The sequence below is a fragment of the Salmo salar genome, chromosome ssa12 (genome assembly GCF_905237065.1).
Source record: "Salmo salar chromosome ssa12, Ssal_v3.1, whole genome shotgun sequence".
In the NCBI taxonomy this organism is placed as follows: domain Eukaryota; kingdom Metazoa; phylum Chordata; class Actinopteri; order Salmoniformes; family Salmonidae; genus Salmo; species Salmo salar.
Window position 1 is genome coordinate 81536622 of NC_059453.1, and position 23541 is coordinate 81560162.

Genomic DNA, 23541 nt, shown 5'->3' on the forward strand with positions numbered 1-23541 from the left:
TAATGAAGCCAAAACTAATTCATTCTGATGAAGCAAAGCAAGACCGGGTATCACTGACTCTAAGCTATGTGGCCAGTGATGAACAGCGATAGCATTTGTCAAGCAAATACAAGTAAAGAGGAAAATGAAAATATAGTGCAACAACCTCTTTTCTTATTGAACTCAATAGCCATTTATGTAACATGCACAATGTTACAAACATGCCATAGCTACAACACAAAAGGAAACCATCCCTTAATTGAGCTCTAAACAAATATTTATGATGGAGCAGAGCCCTAATGCAGTCACTTTAGCTAGCAACAATATTTCATTTGTGGCCATGTCTATGTAACATGAGATATAATGTGTCATTTGAGAAAACATCTATTCCAACATTTGAAGCCGCTGAGGCAGAATAAAAACCTGCAGGGATGTCTTATAGTCAGTGGGTAACGATGGGCCCAACGAGTTCAAGGTTGTGCGTGACATTCATGCTTCACAATGCAATGAGAGCAGTGCTACGCTTACTGGGTCGTATTCTCTTGTTCAAATAGGAAAACCAAACAAAACACAATACTGCTATGGTGACAACAACATGCCTGGCATAAGATCATTTCTGAGCAAGAGGCTGTCGCTGTGTGTTTCAAACTGGCTACACAAGCCCATTATCACCTCCTGCAGCTGTATACACATGCACACACACACACACACACACACACACACACACACACACACACACACACACACACACACACACACACACACACACACACACACACACACACACACACACACACACACACACACACAATGTGTACAATACAAAAGAGAGGAACCTCTAATGGGTCATGTTTAAAGGGATACTTCAGGTTTTTGGCAATGAGGCGCTTTATCTACTTCCCCAGAGTCATAGGAACCATGTATACCATTTTTATGTCTCTGTGTGGAATCTCTCTATGAAGGAAGTTAGAGTTGGTTTGCGAGCCGTTAGCGCCATGATACCCATAGATTCCCAGTCATGGAGCTAACGCTAGTTAGCAATTACGCTAGAGTTAGTTAGCAACTTCCTGAAACTGCACACAGTCATAAAAATGATATCCACAAGTTCAAATCAAATTATATTGGTCACATACACATATTTAGCAGATGTTATTGCGGGTGTAGCGAAATGCTTATGTTCCTATGTCCAACATTGCAGTAGTATTGAACAATTCACAACAATACACACACATCTAAAAGTAAAAGAATGCAATTAAGAAATATATACATCTTAGGACGAGCAAAGTCAGAGTGGCATGGACTAAAATACAGTAGAATAGAATAGAGTATATACATATGAAATGAGTAAAGCAGTATGTAAACATTATTCATTATTCAAGTGAATAGTGTTCCATTATGAAAGTCCATTTCTATGTGCAGTGGCAAGAAAAAGTATGCGAACCCTTTGGAATTACCGGGATATCTGCATAAATTGGTCATAAGATTTGATCTGATCTTCATCTAAATCACATCAATAGACAAACACAGTGTGCCTAAACTAATGACACACAAATGATTGTATTTTTCATGTCTATATTGAATATATCATTTAAACATTAACAGTGTAGGTTGGAAAAAGTATGGAGTCAGAAGTCCAATCAATGAGACGAGATTGGAGATGTTGGTTAGAGCTGCCCTGCGCTATAAAAAACACTCACAAAATTTGAGTTTGCTATTCACAAGAAGCATTGCCTGATGTGAACCATGCCTCGAACAAAAGAGATCTCAGAAGACCTAAGATTAAGAATTGTTGACTTGCATTAAGCTGGAAAGGTTTACAAAAGTATCTCTAAAAGCCTTGATGTTTATCAGTCCACGGTAAGACAAATTGTCTATAAATGGAGAAAGTTAAGCACTGGTGCTACTCTCCCTAGGAGTATCCATCCTGCAAAGATGACTGCAAGAGCACAGCACATAATTGTCATTGAGGTTAAGAAGAATCCTAGTGTGCCAGCTAAAGACATACAGAAATCTCTGGAACATGCTAACATCTCTGTTGACGAGTCTACGATACGTGAAACACTAAACAAGAATGGTGTTCAATGGAGGACACCACAGAAGAAGCCACTGCTGTCCCAAAAAAACATTGCTGCACGTCTGAAGTTCGTAAAAGAGCACCTGGATGTTCCACAGCGCTACTGGCAAAATATTCTGTGGACAGATGAAACTACAGTTGAGTTGTTTGGAAGGAACACAACACTACGTGGGGAGAAAAAAAAGGCACAGCACACCAGCATCAAAACCTCATCCCAACTGTAAAGTATGGTTTGGGGCTGCTTAGCGCCTGGACAGCTTGCCATCATCAACAGAAAAATGAATTCCCAAGTTTATCAAGACATTTTGCAGGAGAACGTAAGGCTATCTGTCTGCCAACTGAGCTCGTCAGAAGTTGGGTGATGCAACAGGACAATGACCCAAAACACAGAAGTAAATCAACAACAGAATGGCTTCAACAGAAGAAAATAGGCCTTCTGGAGTGGCCCAGTCAGTCCTGACCTCAACCCGATTGAGATGCTGTGGCATGACCTCAAGAGAGAAGTTCACCCCCAAGAATATTGCTTAACTGAAACAGTTTTGTTAAGAGGAATGGTCCAAAATTCCTCCTGGCCATTGTGCAGGTCTGATCCGCAACTACAGAAAACATGTGGTTGAGGTTATTGCTGCCAAAGGAGGGTCAACCAGTTATTAAATCCAAGGGTTCACATACTTTTTACACCCTGCACTGTGAATGTTTACACGGTGTGTTCAACAAAGACATAAAAATGTATAATTTGTAGTGTGTTATTAGTTTAAGCAGACTGTGTTTGTGACTTAGATGAAGAACAGATCAAATGTTATGACCAATTTCTGCAGAAATCCAGGTAATTCCAAAGGGTTCACAAACTTTTTCTTTCCAATGCATATGAGCAGCAGCCTCTAAGGTGCAGGGTTGAGTAACCGGGTGGTAGCCGGCTAGTGATGGATATTTAACAGTCTGATGGCCTTGAGATAGAATCTGTTTTTCAGTCTCTCGGTCCCAGCTGTGATGTGCCTGTACAGACCTCGCATCTGGATGGTAGCGGGGTGAACAGGCCGTGGCTTGGGTGGTTGATGTCCTTGATGATCTTTTTGGCCTTTCTGTGACATCGGATGCTGTAGGTGTCCATTTCAGATTGTCAGTGATGTGTACGCCGAGGAACTTGAAGCTTTTCAACTTCTTCATCTGACTCTGAAGTAGATAAAGGGCGTCATTGCCAAAATCTCGAAGTATCCCTTTAAAGTGAGTGGTGGTCCTTTCTAGCTCAGTTGGTAGAGCATGGCGCTTGTAATGCCAGGGTAGTGGGTTTGATTCCTGGGACCATCCATACGTAAAATGTATGCACGCATGACTGTAAGTCGCTTTGGATAAAAGTGTTTGCTAAATTGTATATATTATGGTCCTGCAGCAGGGTCAGCCTGTATGTGCAAAGTCCATTATTCAATACCAAGGAAAGTTGAACTGAGTAGGATTGCGATCACACACACACTTCAATAGCAATCTCAAATGTGCAGAGTCATTCATCTGTAAAAGTTGAAAATAGCATGAATGATAAACAAGATATCCCAGAAAGTTTTGTTGTTTGTTTTTCCTCTAGGGTATAGAATAAATGAGTTTGAAAAATCCCTTTGAATTCTACATTCCATTTGAGTTGGGATAAGTTACAATTGATTATGTAATCCAGGTTTTAAAATCACTTTGCTGGGAACGTATTGCCTAAGGATCAGGTTAAGCCTCCAATTTGAGGAACATCTTTTCATTTGCCCCCAGATTTGTCTCTAATTGAAGGAAATAGTTCAGAATGAAAAACAAACAGAGGCCCATCACGCACGGCTTTATTCTGCAGACATCTGTGCGCAATGCGTTTCATGTGAGGTTGCTAGCTGGAATGATTGCTTTGAGGGCTAACAAATAAGGTGTTATGAATAAACAGATTGTGAACACCCCGAATAACTTCTGTATATGCACTAAAATACTTAATCAAAGATTTTAATGGGATACAGAAGAGCGGTACCTTTCCAGTTATTCATAGATATCTCTAATAAGGAAAAAACATACCTCCAGAATGCATGGGTGGTCCACATAACAAAACCACTCCTTGGCCCTCTCGGACATTGACAGCACTCCGTGCAGTTTGGGTCTTGAAGTTATCTAGGTCTAATCAACACAAAAATCAAGCTTTAGTGTTACTACAGAATGGATGAACATGCATTATAAAGCATAATGGACAGTAAGCACTAACATGAATAGCATCATGCCTAAATACAGTTGACAACTCAATCAGTATCAGCCAATGTGTTTCCCACTGTGGTTAGAGTTTCACCAACACATGCATCCGTTATATTGGATGCAGGAAACCATTCACAGGTACAGTGATTGATTGCTTTAGAACACACCCAATGCTATACAATACTTTGAAAGGCAATTGTAACATTGAACATTATTGATGGACTTGAGTATGTGATGTATACCTAACAACACACAGTTGTTATGATAGCAGCAGGAGATTAACTTGCAAAGGAATAAAAAAGAGAGGAGGAAACTGGAAGAACTGAACAAACACAGAGCACATGATGAAAAACAGGATTCAGTGCCAAGAGCAATAACCAACATCATTATTAAATACAGTGTAATCTTGCACTTAGCTTCCCCATTGATACTCTGGGCGCAATTCATCCCTGCAAATGAAAGGGGAAAAAGCTGACAGACTGAGCTTGTACCTGGGATGATGAAACGTTACTCTGTTTCAGTGAGTGATGGGCAAACCACTGTACCCCTGTGCCTAATGACTCCGCACCCTTGGGCTGGCAGCCCTGCAGTCAGGCCCCGAACACAAACAAAAGAAAGTCAATGTGACCGTTAAGACAAACTGGGAAAAGAGAAGGATTATAGAGGGGAGTGGGAGAGTGAAGGGAAGATTAATGAGCCAGTCTCTGATGACCGTGGTGAAATCCAACACGGCCAAGTCATAGCAGGATTCTGTCCAGGCCACGCGGTGGGTGGCCATCTTCTAACAGAGCAGTGGAGAACTAGAACTCTCAGCCAAGGTGCTGATTCTAAAGCAGGAGGAGGAAGGCTAGCTAGGCTATCTACAGACAGGTGGTGCAGGCTGGTTGGAAAGCATAACCACACAGCTGCAGCAGATCATGACGATAATATTAATTTCAAACAGTGGGGGTTGGAACTAAAAGGTAGTAATCAGTTAAGGTAGGGAGAGGAGGCCCACCTATACTCCTCTCTCCTCACACAGAAAGTCACAGCAGGGACTGGTGCTAAAATGCAGCACTCTGCAGGCTGGCTCCACCCTGTCTGTAGCAGAATGAGTGCTTCCTCTAGGCTAATATGTCTCCTCTGCACAGACTCCAACTCTGAAAGGCAACAAGAATGTGTCGGGAGGGAAGCCAGAAAAAAAAAATATAGAGGTATCTTGCAAACTCTTGCAAACTCTTCAGGTTCATTCTATTTCTATCACAAAGGAATTGCAACACAAGTCACAAGTACTCCCTGGAGTGGCTTCTACCAGTGTTTGATACAATTGTATTACAGTTGTGTTACAGTTGTTCAGAAATTCAATGTAAGTAGGATGAAGTTGATGGCCATAACACATCACAAAAAAGAAACACATCATCAAAATGACAGTTGAATTGTGGAGACAGGAAATGGAGGAAGCAAGCCATCCTTGTCTATGGCAGCTTCTTCATTACGAGGAAAAGCTAGCAGCCTATGCAGCAACCCTCATGTATCGCCAATACCTCCTCTGTGCATTCACCTACTAGACAATAAATATCAAGCAGCTTCCCTCCTCATCTAGGCCCCACAAGTGAGATTCATTATCCAGCCCATGAGGGTAAAGGCAGTCAATCTCTTAAGGGGAAGGAAAGGCTCTTTATCTCTACGACATGATCAATAGTGAGACGACATGATCAATAGTGAGACGACATGATCAGTGAGAGGGGAGAGGTGTCGCTACAATGTCTGTCTGTCGGCTCTCTATATGGTAGAGAATCATGCCAAAGCCTCATATTCATATAAATGATTGTGTCTGGTTTGCAACGTCTTAAGCTTTATTTGTGTTGTTTTCCTTTCAAGTCCAGATCGCAGACGCTGGCATAGATTTGCAAAGCATCAGTCAATACCGAGTGAGCACAGATGCTGTCAAAGCTGGAAACACAGCGACTAATGAGAATCAATGGAGTCAGAAGTTGCCTTACCCATTTTGTTGCATCTGACATTTCATTCAATTAACCCTTAAAAATATATATTTCAAGCAAACCAAACAAGAAATCTGAATTCTAAGGCCACAGCAACACACACACACACACACACACACACACACACACACACACACACACACACACACACACACACACACACACACACACACACACACACACACACACACACACACACACATACATACAGATGTGTTAAAAATAGCCCAATCACTTACATGCAAATTGTAGAGTGGCTCGGCAGCTGAGGATGATCCCCCATGTGTTGAAGGCAGTGCACTGGTATATCCCCGTGTCTTGGTCCCTGTCCAGACTGTTAATGATCAGGTTGCCTCCAGACATGTGACGCCGGTAGTCACTCCCAAGATCAATGAGTGTTCCGTTAAGCGACCATCTGGAAAGACGCAAACACAATCAGTAGCCGGGCCTCTGGAGATGCACACTCACAAACATTTATCATTTGGATCGATTTGATGGGTGCAGGTGGCCATTATTCTGTGAACACCACGAGACAGGAAATATCAAAACATTAGTTTGAATCTTTATGATTCCCTCATGATAAAGACAATTGAATCAAATGAAAGATATTGGATATAATCACCCTGTAATTGTTGGTGTTTTTAGCATGAGACTTTTCATAATGTATTGGGTTAGCCTAGCTAGCTGCCTTGGCATTTCAAAGACTGGCCTATTTGTTTCTATTGTACATAATTGTATTATGGGAAAAATGTACTTCACATCTCACATTAATGACATAAAATAATTTTCATGAGTCATAGCACAAAACAAATAATATTTTCAAGTTGTCTAAAAACATCAATCACCAGCTATGATAAATACCAGGATATACACTGAGTGAGGTCAAATAAAGTAAAATATAAAATGTTTTGGACTGTTTAGTACTAATGATTTGCTGCAATAAACAATTTACAAATAGGAAAACTAATTTTTGTTTTTCCAAAGTGAGACAGAAACCTAAAAACGAAAAAGGAAAATGAACGAAGCTGAGAGGCATGATAAGTATGGATTATTTTCCACTTAAGAAAGAAAGTAATTGTGAATTATTAGGATGAGACTTTGATCCAGCTAGCTTGAACAATGCCATTCTGGGACAGTGAAAAGACAATTCCAATGATGAGCAAAATAAATCTATATTATTTTTCCCCTTTTCAGTAAACTAACGAGCAGAGAAAATTATTCTTCACACAGCCTTAAAACCAGCCATGACTCTCCCCAGACTCCCGCCTGACAGACTACAAAAGATATAGCTGTCTTTCATGTTGTTGACTGCATTATTCATCTATCACAGTGTGGTTTTCACTTAATCAGACATATTTTGTCACCATTCCAGATACCAAAATTATTTTCAAAATGTTTGACGTTACAGTGTGTGATGAAGCCTATGTTTCCTGGGCGCACAAATATGAACGCAACAAACAAGGGAGTTTGATGACTTATTGAATCTCAATTGCTTTTAAAAAAAACAGCTTGTTTATACATGTTCCAAACGGCTCTGTTGATACAGTATGATTCATCACGTTACCATAGGTATACAGTCGATAGAAGGAGGATCTCACATGTGTAATCTCGTCCTAATATTTATATATTTCTTAATTCCATTCTTTTACTTTTAGATTTGTGTGTATTGTTGTAAATTGATAGATACTACTGCACTGTTGGAGCTAGGAACGCTAGCATTTCGCTACACCTTCAATAACATCTACTAAATATGTGTGTGACCAATACAATTTGATTTGATTTGATTTATAATAAAGAGGAGAGGGGGAGAGGGAGTGGTGGTCTGGTGGCTAGTTATATTCGCAGCCGCCCCAGAATATCTGAAGTTAATGGGAGAGGACAGTAGGCAGGCTGAGCAGATCAGACACCCCTGGAGCAGATGGCTGAGCTCTGCCTCTGCTAGGGTGTGATGGTGTCTATGCACGACACATCCAGTCACTATGCCAGCCACCCGATCTAGCAGCAGCAGCAGCAGCAACACCTTAAACTGCAAGCCTGAACAGTGGGACAAGTTGTCAGAGACACCCCTCACCTGCCACCACTAAGTAGCCACCAGAAAAAGCCTGGTATGAAACCCCCCTGAGGGTGAAGGCTAGGTGACAGAGCATGTAACTCCCATCACATATAGAGCACCCATTCCATGAGAGTAAGAGTAAACAACAAGGATAGACTACAGTGCTGCAGCTAGTGTAATTTCACCACAACACAAGCAGCTGTGGAGTTATTTAACCTGAACCAATATAATTGAAATCACACATTGTCGTCATACAAAATAAATCCCAAATGACCAAGCAGTCATCACACTGAGATGTTATTATCACTCCACCAATTAAACCCCATGCGGACATAACTATCCTTTGCCATCCACTATCCAAAACATGAATTATCCATGTTAGCATAGTCATATTGTATTTGAGTCATCACCATCATCATCACCATCATCATAATATGCAGTGATGTGAATCTCTCTAACAGTCAGTGAAATGGTTCTTATCACCTGTGAGGTTGTGAGCAAAACCTCAAATATGGAGGCAAAAACATTAATTTAGACAGCCAGCTCCAATTATATTTTTATTGTGAGAGTATAAGATTGTTGCAAGCAGCATGCTGTGACCTGTATAGCAGTCTGTGCCCTCAAACCTGTTGCCAGCTCCGGACTAATGAGGGCTAGGGTTGCAAAGGGTGGGAAACTTTCCGGTATATTTCCGGAATTCTTCCATGGGAAGTTAAGGCCTGGAATTTGGGGGATTTTGCTTAAATTCATAAAAAAAGTTAGCTTATAACAGTGAACCTTTTTTTGTGGGATACACATAAGGCAATTCTAGGTCTTGTGGCATATTTTGGTTAAACTGTCCACAATTCAATGGAATTGCAACCCTCTGCATGCACAGTGCATTCTTCCATCACATGTGCAGTGCACTCTTCCATCACATGTACAGCTGATTCTCAAGATCTTGCACACTAATGAGATGCTATTGAGCCCACACTACTACACTGTCTGAGCCAAGGACTACATGCTTTCTGGTAAGTTTTGATTACAATACTGGGTGGGGTGAATATATTTTATATTACATATGTACATTATTTTTTTGTTAACTAGTAAATAGTAGCCTACAGCAAAGTGTGTTTAAGTAATTTATAACTTGTTAACAATTTCTGCTAGTTAGTTTTTGCTACCATGTGGGATGTGATGTCCCTGTAGCTCAGTTGGTAGAGCATGGTGTTTGCAACACAAGGGTTGTGGGTTTAATTCCCACAGGTGGCCAGCACAGAAAAAAAAAAAGTATGAAATTGTATGAAATGTATGCATTCACTACTGTAAGTCGCTCTGGATAAGAGCGTCTGCTAAAATGTAAAATGTAAAAATATTTAGCTTGTTTGAGACTGCTAACCAACGAGTGTTAATTCACCTATTTCCATACATGTTTAAATTTAAAACATTTTTCGAACAAAGGAGTTGTTTAATCTAACTGCTTAACTATTTATCTGCACATGGAATTGTATTTATTATTTTTTTACAGGAAAATGCCACTGGCTCTATCTGATGGGTGGAGACATTTCACTGCAGCTAATGTAGAAGGAAAATATGTGTACATTTGCAAATACTATGCCAAATGTGAAGAATGCAACAAAGATGCAGAATCATCTGGCCAAGTGCATAATGTTCCCTCAGCGTTCACAACAAGCAACCTCTGACAAAAGTCCCTCTACTTCTCTTCGAGGTGAAAATGATGAATCAGACACCTTATCGATAGCAACAGCTCATGGTCCTCCTGGAATCAGATTTTTTTTTACTCAATGGAGGAACGTAGTCAGAGAAATGCTGATGAATGTCTTGCTCGAGCTGTGTATGCAACTGGTTCACAGATGCGGAGTTCAAGTGAAGGTCAAGCAAATCATAGCGAAAGCAGACTGTATTGCAATCATCTCTGATGGGTGGTTGAATGTTCGCTGGAAAGGAATAATTAACTACATCATCTCCACCCCTCAACCAGTATTATACAAGAGCACTGACACAAGGGACAACAGACACACCAGTCTCTACATTGCAGATGAGCTGAAGGCAGTCATCAATGACCTTGGACCACAGGTATTTGCACTGGTGAATGACAATGCTGTGAACATGAAGGCTACTTGGTCTAAAGTGGAGGAGTTCTACCTCACATCACACCCATTGGCTGTGCTGCTCATGCATTGAATCTGCTCCTCAAGGACATCATGGCACTGAAAGAATGAATACACTCTACAAGACAGCCAAGGAAATGGTTAGGTATGTGAAGGGTCATCAAGTTATAGCTGCAATCTACCTCATCAAGCAAAGTGAGAAGAATAAGAGCACCACATTGAAGCTGCCCAGCAACACCCATTGGGATGGTGATGTCATCATGTTTGACAGTCTCCTGCAGGGGAAGGAGTCTCTCCAAGAAATGTCCATATCACAGTCTGCCGATATGGACTGCCCCATCAAGAGGATCTTTCTGGATGATGTATTTTGGGGGAGTGTGGTAAGCAGCCTGAATATCCTGAAACCTTTAGCCGAAGAGGATGGCTGACGTTTTACATGCCCGTAATAAATTGTGATATTGTGTACATTTTTTTGCGTTGTTTGTAACTTATTTTTTTACTTATTTTGTACATATTGTTGCTGCTACCATCTCTTATGACCAAATATAACTTCTGGACATCAGAACTGGGATTACTCACCACAGACTGGAAGAATATTTTTCCTTTAACGATTCCAACGAGAAAGATATACTGCTCTCCCGGGAACAGGCCCAGATCCACATCCTTTGCGTGAAGAAAAGACGGAGGAAAAGAGGAAGCAGATCAGGCTGCCTTTTGAGAATCCGTAGGCGAGCAAGGAAACTCCCATTGCCATCAATTCTACTTGCTAACATGCAATCAGTGAGATATAAAATGGATGTACCTACGATTATCCTACCAACGGGACATTAAGATCTCTAATATCCTATGTTTCACCGAGTCGTGGCTGAATGACGACACAGACAATATAGAGCTGTAGGGATTTTCAATGCACTGGCAGAACAGAGAAGCTACGTCTGGTAAGATGAGGGGAGGGGGGTGTGTCTTTTTGTCAATAACAGCTGGTTTGCGATGTCTAATATTAAAGGAGTCTCGAGGTATTGCTCGCCTGAGGTAGAGTACCTTATGATAAGCTGTAGACCACACTATCTACCAAGAGAGTTCTTATCTATATTATTCGTAAACGTCTATTTACCACCAAAGACTGATGCTGGCACTAAGAGCGCACTCAACCAACTCTATAAGGTCATAAGCAAACAAGAAAATTCTCATCCAGAAGCGGCGCTCCTAGTGGCCGGGGACTTTAATGCAGGCAAACTTAAATCCGATTTACCAAATTTTTACCAGCATGTCACGTGCAACCAGAGGAAAAAAACTCTAGATCACCTATACTCCACACACAGAGATGCATACAAAGCTCTCCCCCGCCCTCAATTTGGCAAATCCGACCATAATTCTATCCTCCTTATTCCTGCTTACAAGCAAAAACTAAAGCAGGAAGCACCAGTGACTCGCTCAATACGGAAGTGGTCAGATAGCGCGGATTGTACGCTACAGGACTGTTTTGCTAGCACAGACTGAAATATGTTCCGGGATTCATCCAATGGCATTGAGGAGTATACCACCTCAGTCATCGGATTCATCGATAAGTGCATCGACGACGTCGTCCCCACAGTGACCGTGCGTACATATCCCAACCAGAAGCCATGGATTACAGGCTACATCCACATCAAGCTAAAGGCTAGAGCTGCTGCTTTCAAGGAGCGGGACACTCATCTGGACGTCTATAAGAAATCCTGCTTTGCCCTCAGACGAACCATCAAACAAGCAAGGCGTCAATACAGGATTAAGATTGAATCCTACTACACGAGAGCACCAGCTGTTCTGGATGATGAGAGCACCAGCTGTTCTGGATGACTGTGATAATGCTCTCGGTAGCTGATGTGAGCAAGACCTTTAAACAGGTTAACATTCACAAAGCCGTGAGGCCAGATGGATTACCAGGACGTGTACTCAAAGCATGCGCGGACTTCACTGACATTTTCAACCTCTCCCTGACTGAGTCTGTAATACAGTGGTTCCTCCTTTAAAAGTTGCAGTGTACTGAGGTGCAGCTTGCATGGTGTCGCAGAATTCTATGGCACATTATTTAAGTGTGATCCACTGGTACCATTAATATTAGTTAGTGCTTTGAGAAGCATTTGGTAGCCTTCAATAATGGCTGTACTACAGATTGTGGGCACGCGGGAGACCAGGGTTCAATTCCCTGATGGGGAGGAAGGAGTAGGCTGTCCTTGTAAATAAGAATTTGTTGTTAACTAATTCCATATGTGTTATTTCATAGTTGTGATGTCTTCACTATGATTCTACAATGTAGAAAATAGGAAAAACAAATAAAAACCCTGGAATGAGTAGGTGTGTCCAAACTTTTGACTGATATTTGCTTAATGAATTTGATTACTATTATAGTGTTTCTATTCCAAGGAAAACGAAAAACACTCTGGATTTCCATTAGGATGGAAAATATGGCGCTAAACAATGTGACGGTCGGGAGTACAGTACTGCTCTATTTAGCTAAAGAATTCAGTGTCCTGAAGGCATGCGGGAGAACAGGGTTCCATTCCCAGACGGGGAGGAAGGTGTAGGCTGTACTTATAAATAAGAATTTGTTGTTAACCGGTTGGGGATAGGGGGCAGTATTTGCACGGCCGGATAAAAAACGTACCCGATTTAATCTGGTTACTACTTCTGCCCAGTAACTAGAATATGCATAGAATTATTGGCTTTGGATAGAAAACACCCTAAAGTTTCTAAAACTGTTTGAATGGTGTCTGTGAGTATAACAGAACTCATATGGCAGGCAAAAACCTGAGAAGATTCCTTACAGGAAGTGGCCTGTCTGACCATTCCTTGAGCTTCTTGACTCTGTTTATTGAAGACTGAGGATCTTTGCTGTAACGTGACACTTCCTACGGCTCCCATAGGCTCTCAGAAGGCGGGAAAAAGCTGAATGATGTAATTCCAGCCCCAGGCTGAAACACATTACCGCTTTTGGCAAGTGCTCTATCAGAGGACAATGGGCTTAGGCGCGTGCACGAGTCGACCCCATGTTTTTATTTTAGTTCGTCTCTGAACCTAAAGAGAGATTCCCGGTCGGAATATTATCACTTTTTTTACGAGAAAAATGGCATAAAAATTGATTTTAAACAGCGGTTGACATGCTTCGAAGTACGGTAATGGAATATTTAGAATTTTTTTGTCACGAAATGCGTCGTGCGCGTAACCCTTATTTACCCTTTCGGATAGTGTCTTGAACGCACGAACAAAACGCCGCTATTTGGATATAACTATGGATTATTTGGGACCAAACCAACATTTGTTATTGAAGTAGAAGTCCTGGGAGTGCATTCTGACGAAGAACACCAAAGGTAATAACATTTTTCTTATAGTAAATCTGACTTTGGTGAGTGCTAAACTTGCTGGGTGTCTAAATAGCTAGCCCTGTGATGCCGGGCTATCTACTTAGAATATTGCAAAATGTGCTTTCACCGAAAAGCTATTTTAAATCGGACATATCGAGTGCATAGAGGAGTTCTGTATCTATAATTCTTAAAATAATTGTTATGCTTTTTGTGAACGTTTATCATGAGTAATTTAGTAAATGTTTAGTAAATTCACCGGAAGTTTGCGGGGGGTATGCTAGTTCTGAACGTCACATGCTAATATAAAAAGCTGGTTTTTGATATAAATATGAACTTGATTGAACAAAACATGCATGTATTGTATAACATAATGTCCTAGGTGTGTCATCTGATGAAGATCATCAAAGGTTAGTGCTGCATTTAGCTGTGGTTTGGGTTTATGTGACATTATATGCTAGCTTGAAAAATGGGTGTCTGATTATTTCTGGCTGGGTACTCTGCTGACATAATCAAATGTTTTGCTTTCGCTGTAAAGCCTTTTTGAAATCGGACAGTGTGGTTAGATTAACGAGAGTTTTGTCTTTAAAATGGTGTAAAATAGTCATATGTTTGAGAAATTGAAGTAATAGCATTTCTAAGGTATTTGAATAACGTGCCACAGGATTCCACTGGCTGTTACGTAGGTGGGACGATTTCGTCCTGCCGACCCTAGAGAGGTTAACTGACTTTCCTAGTTAAATAAATGATATTGCTTCTAACTTCAATACACTCTTTAAATAAATAAGACCTTGTCATGATGTGGCCCTTTCTGGGTATAGATCGTGGCTTCCCCCTCTCTCTCACCCTTCTACACCCAGGTTCTGTTATCTCAGGCCATACATTTTTGGCGGGGACTCGCTCCCCCTGGTCATGCAGAGAGAGAGACACAGAGAAAACAAAGGATTTCACGTGGCGAACTCCTAAATCCCCAAAATGGGAATATGAAACAAAATGTCCACTTGTGAGGAGGTGGGAATGGTCCGTGGACACTTAAGGGACGGGTATGACGAGTGTGTTTCATTTGGTGATCTCAGAGAGGATAGGAAACACACATAACTATATCTCTGAATGTGTAAATTTCTCAATTATGGGGTTTGCATCTAATTAATGTATAAAATGAATGAGTAAAGATGAAACTATTTGTGAAATGATGTAATGTGATGTTAAACATTTAATGTGAGAGTATCGTATTCCCTTTAAAGTTTAACTAAGTCATTGGCCCGCCCCCGTGAGCACAGACATGATCAGGTGTCATGGAACCGCCTTTTCTACTCTTACGAATAAAACCCCCATGCTAACCACAAAAGACTTTGATCTTCAGGGAAACAGAAAGAGAGAGAGAGAATCGGATAAACTCTCCAGCAGACGGACCGGATTCCAACAGGAAAGATCACGACACATGGGCGTAAATATATATTGATTGCAATTATTCCCGAATGAGTGAGCGTTCATGTGCAAAGGATTAGCATTTCAATTAATATAATTATCAACTGTGTAGCGATTTATTTTGTCTTTCCCGCTCTTTCTCAGTCCACACCCATTTCCCTTTGTCCACCAAGCCGTCATATCGGCTTAGCCCACTAAGGAATCTTCCCTATCATTTGTTAGTAACATATCTACTGTTTGTTTGTGCATTTCTGTGATTATTTAGTTAGTTAGTAAATAAATGACTAAGCCAATTGGTGTATGGATGATTCATAGTAAAGGCTGGGTTCGTGCAGATAACCAACAATTTACGATGTTTGTAATGAGGCTGATGTGAGGTAAAGAATAATTCATTAATATAAGACTAATTGATTAGATATTAAAATATCTGAAGAGTTATATTCGAAAATTATAACTTTGTGATCTGAATATTTTCCATGGTGCCCCGACTTCCTATTTAATTACATTTACATGATTAGTTTAATCATGTAATAATTATTACAGAGAATTGATTTGATAAAATAACAGTCTTCAAAGACACAACAACCTACACCACTTTTAACAGCACATTACTCAACATTAGTGAGACTCATGTCGCCTACGGTAGGCCTACAGTATATCGAAAAACCTGATGTGACTCTCCGCAAATAATTACATATAGAGGATTGGAGGATTTTAAATTAAAACCAAAAGCCATTAAATTAAAACCAAAAGACATCAACCTGCATCTGTAGCACCACATTTTGCACAGTGGGAGCCCGCATCCACTCCGGAGCCTCCCATCCACAAAGTATCAAAATACAGAGTTGTTGGAAAAGGTATATTGTTCAGCTAATAGCCCATAATGGAAAGAGAGCGATTGTAATCTGAATAAAGGCCAAAACAATATTTGTAAAGGCAAAAACATTTATTTCTGTTTTTAGAGGGAGAGAAACGCCGGGCCAATTGTGCACCGCCCATAATGGCCAAAATATAGCCCTGCTAATAGCAATAATAGCACTGTACAACGTGACCATGTGTTTGAAAGAGTATTTTCCAGTAAGCAACAATCTGTTTACCTTCATTAGACAACTTTGTTACAATATTTATGTAATTCCATGATATTTATTCCCACAGTAATTTGTTATGGATCCATAACTAAATAAACATCAGCATTTTGAAAGAGTATTTTTATCATTATTTTATTAACGAAAGCATAAAGATGTTGATGAAGAAAATACTATACTGCTGTTTTGAGTTATAAATGTAACACTTCAGAGTACTTAAGTATCGAATACATTGCATGTATGGGGATGTTCACAACTACAGTAGCCGGGCTTTAAAGAGTCTACTGTCCTGCTAATCGGGCTACAAGTGTTTTAAAACCTGTTTTCAAAATGCCACCAGTTAACACATAGTAATTCGTTATGGACCCATAACTAAATAAACATCGGCATTTTGAAAGAGTATTTTTATAATTATTTTATTAATGAAAGCATAAAGATGCCATTATTAGTTGCATTGTTTTAGTTTGAACCTGCAGACTGGCACTAAGAACAGAACAGCGGGAATGTTTCCCTAGTCAGCGCCATTATTAGTGCAATGCCCCTTATTAAAGTGTTGCCAGTTTGGCGGGGTGGGGGTCCACCCCCCCTTCCTCCCCCTCCCTTCCCAATGGGCTAGGTCAGTCTTCTGTGCGTGGCTCTGCGGCCCATCCTGTGCCCCCTGACCTCGTGCCTTGAACCTTGCGTGCTTTCAGTGGATACACCTGGAGAATTGCAAGGCAGTCCCATTGTGAGCCACTCGGGAGCCATGACCAATATATATTGTCCTGCTAATAACAGGGTTAATAATATTTCCTGTGAGAATATCCAACAGGCTTTTATATAATTCTAAATTAATAATAATAATCGCTTTGTTTAAAAAAGAACAATATTTTGGAGATGATAACGTAAAATGAGCGAGAAAAAGGCCATTGTTGAACATGGGGTTAGACATTGTTACTAATTTGTAAATAAAGCCAGTTTGTTACTTTGAATTATTTATTTCTGTTTTTAGAGGGAGAAAAACCAAACACCTACAGTCATCTATCTCATGGGTCTCCCAGTTGAGGCCGGCACGGGTATTGAACCAGCATCTGTAGCAACAGAGATTTTAGACCGCTGCGCCACTCAGGCGCTATACAATGTGACCGGTCAGGAGTGGCCTACAGTACTACAGTAAGAGCAAAATAATCCTAACAAAATAAAATAATAAAAACCTTAGTGTAACAACAGTTTTAGTATGTAATATTGAAGTCGTGCACAATTATCAGTTTCTATTTAGGTTTATGTCGTCCATTCATTGTCAGTTAGTAACACAGTAGGACCCAAAAGCATAATCAGTGCTCTAACTCCCCCTTGCGCTGGTCTGGAGAAATTAAGTGGTGATGAAGGGTACCGTACTAAACCACAAATGACCTATAAGTCCCCCGGCGTAAGCTCACAACTTTTAAAGTAGGAACCACTGTACCTACAACTTTCAAGCAGACAACCACAGTCCCTGTGCCGAATAAAGCGAAGGTAACCTGCCTAAATGATTACCGCCCCGTAGCACTCATGTCGGTAGCCATTAAGTGCTTTGAAAGCTGGTCATGGCTCACATCAACAGCATCCTCCAGGATACCCTAGACTCACTACAATTCGCATACCACCCCAACAGATCCACAGATGACGCAATCTCAATCGCACTCCACACTGCCCTTTCCCACCTGGACAAAAGGAACACCTATGTGAGAATGCTGTTCATTGACTACAGCTCAGCGTTCAACACCATAGTGCCCACAAAGCTCATCACTAAGCCTGGGACTAGGACCATGGGACTAAACACCTCCCTCTGCAACTGGATCCTGGACTTCCTGATGGGCCGCCCCAGGTGGTAAGGGTAGGCAACAACACGTCTGTCATGCTGATCCTCAACACTGGGGCCCCTCAGGGGTGTGTACTTAGTCTCCTCCTGTACTCCCTGTTCACTCATGACTGCACGGCCAGGCATGACTCCAACACTATCATTAAATTTGCCAATGACACAACAGTGGTAGGCCTGATCACCGACAACAACGAGACAGCCTATACGGAGGAGATCAGATTATTTTGGAACTTTTTTGCCCGTTTCTGTTTTAAAACAGATAAAAAAATACAAACTTGGTGAAGTCGTGTGGTTCTCTAGTGTGGTGCTAGGAGAACAACTGCTCCCGCAACTTGATCAAGACAAAGGAGATAATTGTGGACTACAGGAAAAAGAGGACCGAGCACGCCCCCATTCTCATCGACAGGGCTGCAGTGGAGCAGGTTGAGAACTTCAAGTTCCTTGGTGTCCACATCACCAACAAACTAACATGGTCCAAGCACACCAAGACAGTCGTGAAGAGGGCACGACAAAACCCATTCCCCCTCAGGAGACTGAAAATATTTTTTAAATGGGTCCTGAGATCCTCAAAAGGTTCTACAGCTGCACCATCGAGAGCATCCTGACTGGTTGCATCACTGCCTGGTATGGCAACTGCTCGGCCTCCGACCACAAGGCACTACAGAGGGTAGTACGAACGGCCCAGTACATCCCTGGGGCCAAGCTTCCTGCCATCCAGGACCTCTATACCAGGCGGTGTCAGAGGAAGGCCCTACAAATTGTCAAAGACTCCAGCCACCCTAGTCATAGACTGTTCTCTCTGCTACCACACGACAAGTGGTACCGGAGCGCCAAGTCTAGGTCAAACAGGCTTCTAAACAGCTTCTACCCCTAAGCCATAAGACTCCTGAACCCCTAATCAAATGGCTACCCAGACTATTTGCATTGCCCCCCCTCTCCCTCTCCCCCTATTTTACACCGCTGGTACTCTCTGTTGTTATCATCTATGCATAGACACTTTAATAACTCTGCCTCCATGTACATATTACCTCAACTAACCGGGGTGTCCCCGCACATTGACTCTGTACCGGTACCCCCCTATATATAGTCTCGCTATTGTTATTTTACTGCTGCTCTTTAATTACTTGTTACTTTTATTTCTTATTCTTATCTGTATTTGTTAAAACTGCATTGTTGGTTCGGGGCCCGTAAGTAAGCATTTCACTGTAAGGTCTACACCTGTTGTATTCGGCGCATGTGACTAATAACATTTGATTTGATTTAATTTGATGAACTCTGGCTGACCGTGAGGATTACATCAATGTTGCATGAGGCCTCTTCATCAAATACAGGCAGGGAATGGAGCCACGCTCAGAGCTGTCTCCAGCCGCATTCTTCACCTGGTTTCCCCTGAGGCCACACACACAGGCAAAAGCAGGCCCACACACTCACAAGCACACTCACACACACTCACACTCACAGACACATACACTATATGACCAAAAGTATGTGAACTGGACACCTGCTCGTCTAACATCTCATTCCAAAATCATGGGCATTAATATGGAGATGGTTCCCCCTGTGCTTCTATAACAGCCTTAACTCTTCTGGGAAGGCTTTCCAATCGATGTTGGAACATGGCTGCAGAGACTTGCTTCCATTATTCCCCAAGCGCATTAGTGAGGTCAGGCACTGATGTTGGGCAATTAGGCCTGGCTCGCAGTCGGCGTTCCAATTCATCCCAAAGGTGTTTGATGGGGTTGAGGTCAGGGCTCTGTGCAGGCCAGTCAAGTTCTTCTACACCGATCTTGACAAACCATTTCTGTATGGACCTCGCTTTGTGCACGGGGGCATTGTCATGCTTAAACAGGAAAGGGCCTTCCCTAACTGTTGCCACAAATTGGAAGTACAGAATCATCAAGAATGTCATTGTATGCTGTAGCATTAAGATTTCCCTTCACTGGAACTAAAGGGCCTAGACTAAACCATGAAAAACAGCACCAGACCATTATTTGTCCACTACCAAACTTTACACTATGCATTCGGGCAAGTAGCATTCCCCTGTCATCTGAGAAACCCAGATTCGTCCGTCGGACTGCCAGATGGAGAAACGTGATTGATCACTCCAGACAATGCGTTTCATTGCTCCAAAGTCCAGTGGCGGCAAGCTTTATTGTGCTGACGTTGCTTTCAAAGGCAGGTTGGAACTCGATTGTGAGTGTTTCAACCGAGGACAGACAATTTTCACACGCTATGCGCTTCTGCACTCGGTGGTCCCGTTCTGTGAGCTTGTGTGGCCTACCACTTCAAGGCTGAGCCGTTGTTTCCACTTCACGATAAACAGCACTAACAATTGACCGGTGCAGGTCTAGCAGAGCACACATTTGACAAACTGACTTGTTGGAAAGCGGGCAGCCTATGACAGTGCCACGTTGATAGTCACTGAGCTTTTCAGTATGGGCCATTCTACTGTCGATGTTTTCCTATGGAGATTGCATCGGTGTGTGCTCGATTTTATACACCTGTCAGCAATGGGTGTGGCTGAAAGAGCAGAATCCACAAATTTGAAGAGTTGTCCACACACTTTTGTATATGTAGTGTAGCTAATCCTGGCCCTTAAAAAACACACTGCTGGCAAGGAGGCAGAGGGCCCTTGGTCTCAACACTGATAGTTGGCAGACAATAATACCAACAGCTCATCAGATATTACTGGATATCTTCATTTAACATGGTTGTATTTGAAATTGAATAATTAATATTTCAGTAGACAGACTTTGTCAGGGCAAGAGATGCATGCAAAGTTTTCTCCTCTGGCTCCACGCTGTGATCGCTTCCAGACTAAATGAGAAACTGAAATTGCCTAATGTGTCCTCGGAGAACTATGTAAGTATTTTTCCAGTACAAGACTATAAAGTAAGAGACGGCAACAACATCTCCCTGATGTCACATTAAGAGACAGGGAACATCAAAAACAAATTATTATTGTTGTCCAATGGTCACTATGCCCTTGGTTCTACTATGCCCTTGGTTCTACGTTACATTCAGTAAACAGTCACACTGCCCAAAGTAGTGCTCATTATGGGTCACTAACAAGGACAAAAATCTATTGTTGTAACAAATAAAACAATAGGATTTGACATGAGGTGTGGAATGACATGAGGTGTAGAGTGGAGCGACATGTGGGATGGGGTGGAGTGACATGTGGGGTGGGTGGAGTGAAGTGACATGTGGTGTGGGGTGGAGTGGAGTGGAGTAGAGTGACGTGGGGTGGAGTAGTGTGATGGGGTGAGGGTGGGGTGGAGTGAAATTTGGGGTGGGGTGGAGTGACATCTGGGGTGGGGTGGAGTGAGGTGGGGTGGGGTGGAGTGACATGTGCGGTAGGGTGGAGTGACATGTAGAGTGGAGTAACATGTGGGGTGGGGTGGAGTGGAGTGACATGTGGTGTGGGGTGGAGTGGAGTAGAGTGACGTGGGGTGGGGTGGAGTGGAGTGGAGTGACATGTAGGGTGGTGTGAAGTGGAATGAAGTGACATGTGGTGTGGGGTGGAGTGGAGTAGAGTGACGTGGGGTGGAGTAGTGTGATGGGGTGGGGGTGGGGTGGAGTGAAATTTGGGGTGGGGTGGGGTGGAGTGACATGTAGAGTGGAGTGGAGTAAACATGTGGGGTGGGGTGGAGTGACATGTGGAGTGGAGTGGAGTGACATGTGGGGTGGGGTGGAGTGGAGTGACATGTGGTGTGGGGTGGAGTGGAGTAGAGTGACGTGGGGTGGGGTGGAGTGACATGTAGGGTGGTGTAAAGTGGAGTGGAGTGACATTTGGGGTAGAGTGGAGTGACATGTGGAGTGGAGTGATATGTGGGGTGGAATGGAGTGGAGTGACATGTGGAGTGGTGTGAATTGGAATGACATGTGGAGTGGAGTGACATGTGGGGTGACGTGGAGTGGCATGTGGAATGGAATGGTGTGACATGGGGTGGGGTGGAGTGACATGTGAGGTGGTGTGGGGTGGAATGACATGTGGGGTGGGGTGGATTAACATGTGGAGTGGGGTGGAGTGACATGTAGGGTGGAGTGTAGTTACAAGTGGGGTGGGGTGGGGTGGCGTGACATGTGGGGTGAGGTGGGATGGGGTGGGGTGGAGTGACATGTGGTGTGGGGTGGAGTAGAGTGATGTGGGGTGGAGAAGTGTGATGTGGGGTGAAGTAACATATGGGGTGGGGTGGAGTGACATGTGAGGTGGGGTGGAGTGACATGTGGGGTAGGGTGGAGTGTTATGTGGAGTGGAGAGGTGTGACATGTGGGGTGGGGTGGAGTGATATGAGGGGGTGGGGTGGAGTGATGTGCGGTGGGGTGGTGTGGAGTGATGTGGAGTGGAGTGACACGTGGGGTGGGGTGGAGTGACATGTGGAGCGGGGTGGAGTGGAGTGACATGTGGAGCGGGGTGGAGTGGAGTGACATGTGGAGGTAGAGTGGAGTGACATGTGGGGTGGAGTGGAGTGACATGTGGGGTGGGGTGGAGTAGAGTGATGTGGGGTGGAGAAGTGTGATGTGGGGTGGAGTGAAATATGGGGTGGGGTGGACTGACATGTGAGGTGGGGTGGAGTGACATGTGGGGTAGGGTAGTGTTATGTGGAGTGGATAGGTGTGACATGTGGGATGGGGTGGAGTGATATGATGGGGTGGGGTGGAGTGATGTGCGTTGGGGTGGTGTGGAGTGATGTGGAGTGCCACGTGGGGTGGGGTGGAATGACATGTGGAGCGAGGTGGAGTGGAGTGACATGTGGAGTGGAGTGACATGTGGGGTGGAGTGGAGGGGAGTGACATGTGGGGTGGAGTGGAGTGACATGTGGAGCGGGGTGGAGTGACATGTGGAGCGGGGTGGGGTGATGTGGAGTGGGGTGGAGTTCCGTGTGGGGTGGGGTGGAGTGACATGTGGAGTGAGGTGGGGTGGAGTGACATGTGGTGTGGAGAGGAGTGACATGTGGGGTGGAGTGGTGTGACGTGGGGTGGGGTGGGGTGGAGTGACATGTGGAGCGAGGTGGAGTGGAGTGACATGTGGAGTGGAGTGACATGTGGGGTGGAGTGGAGGGGAGTGACATGTGGGGTGGAGTGGAGTGACATGTGGAGCAGGGTGGAGTGACATGTGGAACAGGGTGGGGTGACATGTCGAGAGGGGTGGGGTGGGGTGGGGTGGAGTTCTGTGTGGGGTGGGGTGGAGTGACATGTGGAGCGGGGTGGGGTGGAGTCACATGTGGGGTGGAGTGGAGTGACATTTGGGGTTGTGTGGAGTGACGTGGGGTGGAGTGACGTGGTGTGGTGTGGTGTGACATGTTGGTTGGGGTGGAGTGGAGTGGTGTGACATGAGTGGTAGAGTGGAGTGACGTGGGGTGGAGTGACATGTTGGGTAGGGTGAAGTGACATGTGGGTTGGAGTGGAGTGGTGTGACATGTGGGGTGGGGTGGGG

At 43.3% G+C, this 23541-nt stretch overlaps 1 protein-coding gene across 1 annotated transcript in view; it reads right to left on the bottom strand.

Annotated features, from left to right (window-relative positions):
- The window catches only part of LOC106565730 (contactin-3), an 87291-nt gene that overhangs the window by 23159 nt on the left and 40591 nt on the right, over positions 1 to 23541 (bottom strand). The window contains exons 4-5 of the mRNA XM_014133161.2: positions 6486 to 6661; positions 4094 to 4192 (exon numbers count right to left, since the gene is read on the bottom strand). Of these exons, the coding sequence (XP_013988636.1) occupies positions 4094 to 4192; positions 6486 to 6661 (275 nt within the window). The remainder of the gene's footprint in view (positions 1 to 4093; positions 4193 to 6485; positions 6662 to 23541) is intronic.